The sequence below is a fragment of the Macrosteles quadrilineatus genome, unplaced genomic scaffold (genome assembly GCF_028750875.1).
Source record: "Macrosteles quadrilineatus isolate MER2022 unplaced genomic scaffold, UCM_ALF_1.0 Scaffold_230__1_contigs__length_151601, whole genome shotgun sequence".
NCBI lineage: Eukaryota > Metazoa > Arthropoda > Insecta > Hemiptera > Cicadellidae > Macrosteles > Macrosteles quadrilineatus.
Window position 1 is genome coordinate 65792 of NW_026542823.1, and position 11885 is coordinate 77676.

At 35.3% G+C, this 11885-nt stretch overlaps 1 protein-coding gene across 1 annotated transcript; it reads left to right on the forward strand.

Annotated features, from left to right (window-relative positions):
- Nucleotides 1–9091: 9091 nt before the first annotated feature.
- On the forward strand, nucleotides 9092–11244 carry LOC128982381 (uncharacterized). The gene is made up of 2 exons (XM_054401339.1): nucleotides 9092–9105; nucleotides 10398–11244. The coding sequence occupies exons 1-2, from the start codon at nucleotides 9092–9094 to the stop codon at nucleotides 11242–11244; spliced, it is 861 nt and encodes a 286-aa protein (XP_054257314.1).
- The last annotated feature ends 641 nt before the right edge of the window (nucleotides 11245–11885 follow it).

Below are 11885 nucleotides of genomic sequence, written 5' to 3' on the forward strand. Positions count from 1 at the left end.
AGCGCATGCTGAAAGCGTACCACGTATCACTAAAACTACCATATCTCAGTTAATACTTTAGTTAACCTTCAACATTAAGGTGTCAATCGATTTGTAATAAAATTGCCTTAAAAAAGTTATTCTTGTAAAATTAACGGTTTTCAAGTTATTTAAGAAACAAAATTTAAAATGGCCGCCATTTTGTTTTTTTGAATTTTAAAAATCGTCATAATTTTTTGGTAGCTTTGTCTAGTTGTCATAAATGTTTGTTCAAAGTTTCAATTTCGTATGTTTAACCATCCCTTAGAAAAAAATTAATAACTTAAAAAAACAAAATGGCGGCTGTGTGAGTAACTAAAGACTTCCGGACAATTTAAATATGATATTTAGGTGTGTTAACTACCCAGGAACAGTGCCCTAAAATATTGGTAGAGAGTTCCGGGACACCCTATATAGAATATAAAATGTTACAGCAACAATCAATGTAGAACATGACTGTACACCTGGGAAGCCTTGTATATTGTTGTGTAACATTATTGTTAACTGTTCATTCGTTCGTTGGTTCGAAACAAAATACTAATCATTGGTGACACCTGTATATAGGAAAATTATTTATTACACAATAAAATACGTTTATGAGAAATTCATTTAAGCCGTCTAAAAAAAAATAAAGTAGATGATTTTTTAAGTAATACATTTAGTTATGTATGTAACAAAACTATGTAAGTGGAATACGAATAAACTGCAACTTGAACCATTCACTACTAAAGGGATGAAGTTATTAAGCAGTTCTTTAACTATTCAAGTTAAGATGGATCGTCAAACTCAATTAGGCTATTCAGTTAATGTATTACATGACCATAACCAAGTTTGGCAAAGATTCAAAATTCCTTGCACGGTCACACAAAATATCAGTCAATCTACATTCAATTTGATTTGTTTTCCAATCAGTCAATCTACATTCAATTTGATTTGTTTTCCAAACAAAGTTTTACTCGGTAAAAAAGCAGTTTTTAAAATTCAGCACAATATGGTAAAACGCAAGAATTTTTATATTGACAGGAAATTATGCAAAGCAGAGGGGTGGTTTAAGTATAAATCTCCATTTTTTGTGAACCTATTTTTGATAGAAAATAAATATGCCTACACTCTAATCTATATTCTTTAATAAAATACAACGAGATGAGTCAATGTTTCATTAGAATGTTTACAAGATTACTTTTGATTTATAATGTAAGCATATTGTATTTATTTAAACTGATATATATAAATTATATTATATAAATATTAACCTGAATTGAGAAGCTTTCAGTTTCTAATGCAATATGTACGCCACTCTATATGGCATACGCTAAGTAAAAGGTGAGACCGTGGTAAACCGGGTTCTTTCTTCATTTAATGAAGTATATTTTATCAAAATGCTATAGCAGGGTTTTACTAGAATTATAAATATCGTGATATTTTTTTATCATAGATAAACTTTCTAGCTTCCAATTATGTAAATTGCTTCATTTATTTGACTTATTTAAGTTTGTTTACCAAACTAGTTTTGGGTTTTAAAACTTTGGTATAAGACACCATTGCCATTTTTTAGATAGGCCTACAAGTTTTTTATCATTTTATTAATTAGGAATAAGATCGGAGGTATCAATAATTGGTAGTTTATCTAAAGCATTTTCAGGTATTTGAAATGATATTGGAGGCAAACAGAAGTTCAAGCAACATAAATTGCTGTGCACAATTCCGGATTCCAGCTCACAACATTAAAAGGTATAAATAAACATTTTTGAGCATTTTTCAAGCCTATACCGAAGGTAAATCTTAAACCGCTTGTTAAAGTAATTGATAAGGTTGAGAAAGCTTGCAAGGATTTAGGTTACACCTGTCATAATATTTCTCATCCAGTACGTATTTCGACTAAACATAATCAAATATTAATAAATATACAATAACAAAAATAAATACTACTATACTTTACTTTTAATACTTTTCATTGAAATTGTGACCATACAAAGTAGGTATTCTAAGCCAAATGTGAATGGAGATGAGTGTAGAATGAGTGGTGCGATCTTGTAGTCTTGTTAGTGACTAAGGCCAACATGTTCCTTAGACACAGCTGTTTAATAGCCCACACAGCTAATGGCAACTAAGGGACCTACAGTTTTATAGTGGGATCCGAACCACATTTTTTCTTGGTAGCAACGAATTTGTCTAATTAATAAGGCTATGGGTGGCAGAAAACACCTTCTTTTGCTTCCTCTATACATCAAATTACTAACATATACATTATGTATAGGTCATTAAGTTATTATTGAAAAAAGCTGGTTTGACAGCAACCCCTTCAAACTTCTTTCACATCTCATCTACGTAAAAGCTCAATGACTTTGACCAGTGTACAACAACTAAGGGTTCATCTAACAAACGTCATAATTCTATATTCAAGGAGCATAGAATATTGAGAAATAGTATATTACGTTACTAGCCCGATAAGTGATGTTTTACCGTGCGAGTAACGTACGATACTTTACATCATACTACACAGAAACATAAGTACATTTTAAACTCACAATGACGTAACTTAAATTATAATATTTTTATGTTTCAGATATAATAATAAAATAGGCAGTTGCAATTAGATGTTTATTTCATCAGCTGACTAAGTGCACGGTATGAAAAGCTTTTGCCGTGCAGTGAACTATAAAATTACAATACGTTTCTTTCCCCTGTGTAGGCACGGCAAAGGGCAACTTTCCAGCTTAACAATGCGGATGGAAAAGTACCGGTTTCTGGGTAGTATGATCTAAAAATATGAAACAGTAATACTAATGCGTTAACACTGAGTAACACAAACAGTGTCAACCCAACATGGTTAAATGGAAAGTTAACTAAGGTTCGGGTTGGTATAGTGTCCAATACTATAGGCCACCCTGTTAATGTAATGGTGAAACTTAGATTACTCAAGGGATGTTATACCCTCGGGTATAGTGGTAATAGCAGAGTTTAGTGGAACCATTACATGTTACACGGTCTAACTCAGACACATCCACCATTGCAGCATAATACCTAAATAATACGGTATTTAAATTTATCCGTGTCTAGAGAGAAAACTAACATGGGTTGTTGACGTAGAAAGCAGATGTAAGCTTTATAAAATAGAAACTATTGTTTCATTGGTGGAAAAGCTAAGGTGATTTAGTCTGATGTTGGTAGACAATGTTAATTATGAGTATAAAAGGGTTTCACTGATAAAACATATTTTTGTATATATATTTTAGTAGGCCTAAATCATGAAAATAAAGACCGAAGTATTCGTTAAAAAAGTTCTGTACCAGATACGAGAGGGGAATACCTACGTGGCTTACGTCCTTTCTTGATATGTGTGGTAGAAGCTAAAATATGTGTTTGTATCAAGTTTAGGAGAAAAAACCGACTTGTCAAACTGTCAGTCCCTGATATATTGAATACTCTTTCTCGTTTTCCTCAAGATTGAACAAAAATCATGCACTAGTTCAGCATTTGTTATGTAACCTATTGAAAACTTCGTCGATTATAATACCAACCACATATTCGTAAGCTAACTGTTTTCCATGAAAACAAGAAGTATATAAATTTCCTTATAAGACTGTATTTCAGTTTAAAGCCTAGGTATTAAATTTTTTTTATCTCAAAGTACCATTGAAGCAATAGACTAACAACATTTCAAAAGAAATTAATTTTCTATTTATTTTTTATTATTTATAATTTATTAATTAATTACACAATACCAATGTTGATAGCTTTTTGTTGCAATAATCATCAATCATTATCATCCTTTACATTTATTGGTAGTGCAGCGCAATACTGTACAATCTTGTATGACCATTAGTTTGTTCGCATTAAAAATTAAAAATGGGTTTATGAAACCAAAACGGTATTCTACCAGACAATGTCACAGATGTGTGCTGAGTTTACAACAGTAACAATCTAGTTCACAGTAGTCATGGCTAGAGACATTGTAGTAATGTATTGTTGTATATAGATCCTACATATATTGCACAGTGAGTAACTGTAATTAGTAGAGTTATACTGCAATACGGAACATGTGCAGCTGATATACATGCTAGGCGATGTTGTAGTTACCTTGTATTACCTTGTAGTCGGGAGACACTAAAATTAATAGCCTAAGCTCAATTTAGCACAAAAAAACTTATTTTATTTTTAACATAGCCTCTACTTAAATCCAAACTTCAATCGTTGAAGAATACCAATAAATCTCACATAGATATTGAACGCACTAAGGTTAACCATTTATGGAGACGGGTTTAAACAATTACATTGAATATTGATAATCCAATTATATGTAGCAGGCGTAATCCATATTTACTTCTCTCAGCCTTCTTAAAAAAATATATGATCACCTTTTAACAAAAATCTTTGAAAGAAAGGTAATATAAACTTGTTATTTTTTACATGTAAGTTACTTAAAATATGGTACAAGACCATTAAATTCCACTAAAATAAATGTAAACCTCAACGTTAGTCAGTTGTACTTCCGCAACAACCATAAAAAAGTGAATGTTAATGCAATTTCTGACCCTACATTCAAAATCCATTAGGCTCTTTGTGCTTAGCTATAAAAGGAGTAAATGAACAATTACGTACATGCAACACATGTTGTTGAATATAACGAAATAATAGCATGTGATGTGTAACGGTCATATTAGGTGATAATGGCGTTGTTCTTTAAAACCGTAGGATCGAAAAACGTGTATTCTGAATACAATGTGGTTTTAGTTTAGTTTAAGAGGATCATAGCTTTGGTGTACAGTAAAAACATCAATGATTCGAATTTGTGTGTTAATTTGAATCCTACCATAAAATGATTATTAAACTCTACACAGTGATCTTTACGATTAACCAAAGTAAAATGTACGTAGTGATTTTGGATTTCAGTAAGTAAAAGAAATTACAGAATTTGTTATTTATAGTGATGGTTATGCCATTAAAGTATTATATTGTCTGTGGTTATGCTATTTGCTTATTGGGTAAACATGGCCACCGTTGATGAGTGTACCATGATGTTACATTGTTGGAAATACAGGTGCAGAAGTGAACAATCAATGCTATACAAGGCTCCCTAGGCGTACAGCAATGTTGGATGTGACATTTTGTGATTTGCATTTACACAACCACGCTGTTTACTTGGAAAAAAATCACGTGACACTAAAAACATTTTGTACACCATTAAAATACCTAAACTTTACATTCACATTGCGAATTGGTAATGTTATATTTGACAATTTTCTTTTCTTTTAATATCTTTAACATTTTGATTTGGGATGGTATTTAAGAGAAGATAATAGTTTGCTACCTTTTACTTGTTAATGTTTTTCAACGCCTTAAGTTTTTTAGCGAATTTCCCTATAGGGAAGTAGCTATTACCGTAGGTGGCACGGTAAGACCTAGACCCGGGACCGATTTACTTTTTCATTTTGATGTCCCCAGAGGCCAAAAACACCATTCGTTCAAATTTTTATATATGTATATATATATATATAGACTTATATATATATATATATATATATATACGTCCGTGAACGCGATAACTTGAGTACTTTTTGTCCGATTTTGATGAAATTTGGTTTAAAGGTGTAAAGCGGGATAAACTTGACTGAGTTCGCGAATCAGCATGATCGGACCATGGGAACGGGGCTTTACGGGGGGTTTTATGGGGTAAAAATTGGTTTTTCTCACTTTTGACCATCAAAACACAAAATTTCCCAATTTCTCTTTAGACAATTTTAAAGAGCTTAAAAAAACAAATAATTTAGTATATAAAAGTATTTTTGTTCGGTTATTAGTAACGGAGAAAATTAAAAAAAAATTAAATTTAAAATTCCCATGTTTTTCTTAGGGAGAATATTGTCAAATGTTGTAGTTTGCTTGTTTATGGATATATTTTGATAAAACTTGGCAAATTTATTTATTTTGTACTAAGCTATCAATATTTTACTCAAAAACACATTTTATTAGTTTCCTTGTAGCAGCAAACCTAGGTACTCGTTAAACCTAATGTTATCAAAATATATTTAACTGAAAATCAATTCAGACAAATGGAAATTCGCTTAGTCGGCAGGTTTGCTGCGGCGGTGGTATTTTTTTTTTTTTTTGTAAGAGAATGGTCCGAAAAGTCTAAGTTTCATTATAAATATTTAAATGGAAACGAATCGTCATACCAGGCTATTGAATGATTTCATATATTACCCAAAATTTGATAACGAATAGTTTTATTATTCGTTAGTTACACCACTTAAGAACATGACTCTCTTAAGTTTTTGTAATAGTTCAATAAAATTGATTGCCTTGAATTCCCACGAAGATTTAACTCCTGAAAAACAAAATATAATACTTCAAATAATATTGTAATAATATTCAATACAGCACACTCTTGTAGTAAAATTGTAGTATGAATTAATTGTTAACATAATATTTGTAAAACATAACATTCCTTGTATTTAAAAAATACCAAAACATTTTCGAGATTGTAAAGTTTTGATCATAAAAAATTTCACATTTTCATTTTTTTCAAACCAAGTCTTAATTACTGTTATAATATATTGTACTGCCCACTAAAGGTAACAAACCGCAAAGGATCAACATTTTTTGAGGTGTAACTCTAAATATAGCATTACAAAGTTTTATTTCTTACCACACATTCACAACCTATACCCATTACTTTGCCCTAAAATATTCATTTAGATTGTTTAATCTTTGACTAAGGAGAATTAAAACTTTTAATTCTCTTTTAATTTTAATTAACTTTTAATATGGTTTAATACAACAGTATATGGGAAAGTGTATGGGTTGCCTACCATACTACCATCAGTCTATTGCATAGTATGTGGTTTTCCTGTAAATGTAACTTACTACTTTAACAAGTGATGTACGATGGTAAGATTAGTTTCAGATGTAATCGACAGAGAAGCTGACATGATCAAGTTTGACAGCTGACACTAGAACCTACTCAATTACTGAACACAACTCGTGACCGAGTCGATAACTAAGTACTAAGTAATCGTAGTTAAGTTAACCCGAGTTCCAACTAAACTTCCCAACACAACTGGGATTCCAGAGAAAATCTTAAGTGTACTTACTTTAATCTATGTATTAAGCTAGGATGGACTTGAACTATATAAAGTTTTACAAAGTTTAATGTGATGTGCAGGTTAGTATGTACTAAAGGTTAAACGGTAACTGAATTATGTTTCCAAATAAATTATAAACAATTAAGTAATAGAATGTAAGGTAAAAGTAATAATGAAGGTAGTTTGTTCAACGTTTCGCCGTATGTTAATGTTAATATGTTAATAACATGTTGTCTCGTCACAACAATGCACAAGAAAACCTGATTGACCAATTTTCATGAATAAAATTAGTTGAAATTTACACCACTAATGAGCCTCACTAGACATTTTGTTTCCGCCATTGTTTTGAGAACAAATGTTACCAGATGTAAAACACAGAAAAGGCTTGTAACACAGATATAATTTGTAGAGAGTACTAAATGTAAGTCAAAGACATTTTGCTAAGACAAGACGACCTTAGGAGAGCGAAACGCTATATTATGTTATATAGTCTGGTAAAATTTCCAGTTACAAATAACTGTCAAGCAACTTTAAAAAAATTACCAAATAAATTTATTTTTGTTATTCATAAAGCTAAACAATTTAAACTTGAGAAGTCCTCTATCCTAGAAAAAAACGGCAATACTACAAAAACACTTATCCAACACAGTTTACTTTACGAAATGTAACTGTACAGTAGTGACTTATTAAGTATGAATCAATAAACGGGTTCATGAATTAATCCTGATTGGTTTCATTAGGTTAGTTGATAAGTAAAGCTACCTGAGTAGGGTGTCGTTATTTGAATAACGACATCAGTAAAAGAGGTGTTTAACCCTAATGACCATCACAAACAGTTAACAGCGGTTAAGATTTATCGGTTATTTCGAGTGCCATCACTGGCAGAACTTAAACCATTAGATTTATCAATAATTGATGGGGCAGTTCTAAAGTTGTGGTTGAATCTCGAATGTTGATCTGCATGTATTTTAATTGATGGAGTTAAAGAGCGTGGAGGAAAGAGGGTGGTTATATTTGGTGAACAATAAACAAGTTCATTTGAGATGTATGTTTTCAGTGGTGACAAAAGATTTCGTAAAAGAAGTTTTGTCGTCATCGGTTTAACACGTTCGCTACTGCAATAGTACGAAATTTTTCATTCGCATGGACCAGCGACGCACATATGCGACGTCCGGCTTCCACCCATAGACTGCCGTCGCATATTTGCGTCGGTGTTCTAATGTTATTAAAATGCTTATATCTTTGTAGTGGTCTATTTGAAGGGTGAGGTTCATAACTCCAAGTTTTCATAACTCCAAGTACTTTTAAATACAACATTTCATAACTCCAAGTAAAATTATGTCCAAGTAAATTAAAACCAAAATATCATAAGACCAAGTTTCATAACTCCAAGCGTTCATAACTCCAAGATTCATAAGTCCAAGTTAAAATAAAACCAAGTAAATTAAAATACAAAATTTCATAACTCCAAACGTACAGATTTGCAAGGACCACAAGTCCAAGTTTCATAACTCCAAGGGTTCATAACACCAAGTTTCATAACTCCAAGTTACAATGGGTACAGTCCGTGCAGGAAGCGATAACGTACGCACACACACGCACCCATTACACACACACACATGCTGGAAGAGAGTTTCCGATGTTGGCGAGATTATTCGAAGTGGTGCGTTCCCTGTCGCTTTGCACGTTCGTCTAAATTGTAATACAAATAGTGAGAGGATGAAATTTACATATTTAAATTCTGCGTAAACTGATGTTTAATACTATATAAATACAATTTAGTTCGTGCAGATGATTAATGTTTAATAATGGAAAATATGAAAAGGTTGTTCAATGTAAACATGAAAAAGTAAGTGAGCGAGGATTTTTTTTATTTTTTGGTCAGATGAAAACTTTCAGCGAGAAAAGTATAGATAGTAAGATGTTCTTCAATTTTTGTTCCAAACATTTTTTCGTAAGACTTTTAGTTTGTCCAATAATCGACTTAGATGACCACCACGAGGTATGAATGAATTAGTTTACGCGCACAGTATTTTAGCAATTGCCGTCTTCCAACAACAATATACAGTATTAGTTCACGTTTTAAAATTTCTAAACTATGAAAAATATTTAGTCTTAACTTCTTCAGCTGTATGTACGAAATTTCGAAATTTTTTCTACATAATATTCGTGGTGCACAACGCAAATAAGTCGTAGTGCCTTTTTTTCCACTATTTTTCATCTCCTATTTTCGGAAAAAAATTAAACAGCATTAATCCAGGTTAAGGTTTCATCTTGTAGCATTCATTTGTAAATATAAAATTTGATCATAGTTACAATTACTTGTTCCCTCATAAATCTTTATTCCGTATCAAATATGAGAGTGTATGTTAGCAAAGTAAATTGTACGCAAAATGTCTGTAGTGCATAATGGGTTTAATAAAAAAATACCATATTTAAAATTTTAAAAATACTATCTAGATTTGTATGATCCAAACAAGCGGATATAATCTATAGATAGGTCTAAAAATTTGGATTTCGAGACTAAATTATCATAGAAATAGGTTTTTGAGTAAATACATCTATACCTAATACCAGATTGTTTTATTTGAGTTAAATAGAAGGTATTTATCATTTAGGTATTATTGAAGTACCTTAAGGAGTTAAGTACTTTAATATAAGAATTGATGTCGTCCAGTGGTCAAAACTCGACCACAATCCAAATAAAATATGAACTTATCTATATTCATCCCACGCTGAAAATCAAACATGTGATGATTGTGTACCAGTCTTAAATTTGTTTTGATTTTCTGTATATTTATCGTTGTTATTGCGTCACCAGAATTTTAACTCATAATCCAAATGTTAGTTTTTTGTTTTAGCGAATTTCCCTATAGGGAAGTAGCTATTACCGTAGGTGGCACGGTAAGACCTAGACCCGGGACCGATTTACTTTTTCATTTTGATGTCCCCAGAGGCCAAACACACTATTCGTTCAAATTTATATATATATATATATATATATATAGACTTATATATATATACGTCCGTGAACGCGATAACTTGAGTAATTTTTGTCCGATTTTGATGAAATTTGGTTTAAAGGTGTAAAGCGGGATAAACTTGAATGAGTTCGCGAACCAGCACGATCGGACCATGGGAACGGGGCTTTACGGGGGGTTTTATGGGATAAAAATTGGTTTTTCTCACTTTTGACCCTCAAAACACAAAATTTCCCAATTTCTCTTTAAACCTTTTTAAAGAGCTTAAAAAAACAAATAATTTAGTATATTGTAACGAGCCAATTTTTTCAAGATACTTTTTACCTTCCTCCTTAAACCTTACGACTTTTTTCCGCCGTCCCCAATCAACTTCCGCCGCACCACACCACCTTTCCGCCGCCCCTAGTCAACTTCAGCCGCCTTACATCGCCTTCCGCTGCCCTACCGATCCTTCCGCCACGATCTCCGCCCATCTCCCTACCTCACGTCTCCTTTCCGCCGCCCCTAGTCCACCTCCGCCGCCCTACATCGCCTTCCGCCGCTCTACCGATCCTTCCGCCATGACCTCCGCCCATCTCCCTACCTCACGTCTCCTTTCCGCCGCTCCTAGTCAACTTCCGCCGCCTTACATCGCCTTCCGCTGCCCTATTGATCCTTCCACCACGATCTCCGCCCATCTCCCTACCTCACGTCTCCTTTCCGCCGCCCCTAGTCAACCTCCGCCGCCTTACCTCGCCTTCCGCCGCTCTACCGATCTTTCCGCCATGACCTCCGCCCATCTCCCTACCTCACGTCTCCTTTCCGCCGCCCCTAGTCAACCTCCGCCGCCCTACCTCGCCTTCCACCGCTCTACCGATCCTTCCGCCATCACCTCCGCCCATCTCCTTACCTTACGTCTCCTTTCCGCCGCTCCAATCAATGTCCGTCGCCCTACGTCGCTTTCCGCTGCCCTACCGATCCTTCCGCCACGACCTCCGCCCATCTCCCTACCTCACGTCTCCTTTCCGCCGCCCCTAGTCAACTTCCGCCGCACCGCATCGCATTCCGCTGCCCTACCTATCCTTCCGCCACGACCTCCGCCCATCTCCTTACCTTACGTCTCCTTTCCGCCGCTCCAATCAACTTCCGCCGCCTTACATCGCCTTCCGCTGCCCTACTGATCCTTCCGCCACGATCTCCGCCCATCTTCCTACCTCACGTCTCCTTTCCGCCACCCCTAGTCAACCTCCGCCGCCCTACATCGCCTTCCGCTGCCCTACCTATCCTTCCGCCATGACCTCCACCAATATCCGTACCCTACGTCTCCTTTCCGCCGCTCCAATCAACTTCCGCCGCCTTACATCGCCTTCCGCTGCCCTACCGATCCTTCCGCCCCGATCTCCGCCCATCTCTCTACCTCACGTCTCCTTTCCGCCGCCCCTAGTCAACTTCCGCCGCCTCACCTCGTCTTCCGCTGCCCTACTTATCCTTCCGCCATGACCTCCGCCAATATCCTTACCCTACGTCTCCTTTCCGCCGCCCTACATCGCTTTCCGCTGCCCTACCGATCCTTCCGCCACGACCGCCGCCCATCTCCCTACCTCACGTCTCCTTTCCGCCGCCGCTAGTCAACTTCCGCCGCCCCGCATCACATTCCGCTGTCCCACCTATCCTTCCGCCACGACTTCCGCCCATATCCTTACCCTACGACTCTTTTCCGCCACCCAAGAGCACCTTCCGCCGCTCCACGTCTCCTTCCGCCACCCGAAACCATCGATACCAATACCATTATGCCAGTTCCTGATCCTATCCGCCGAACCTA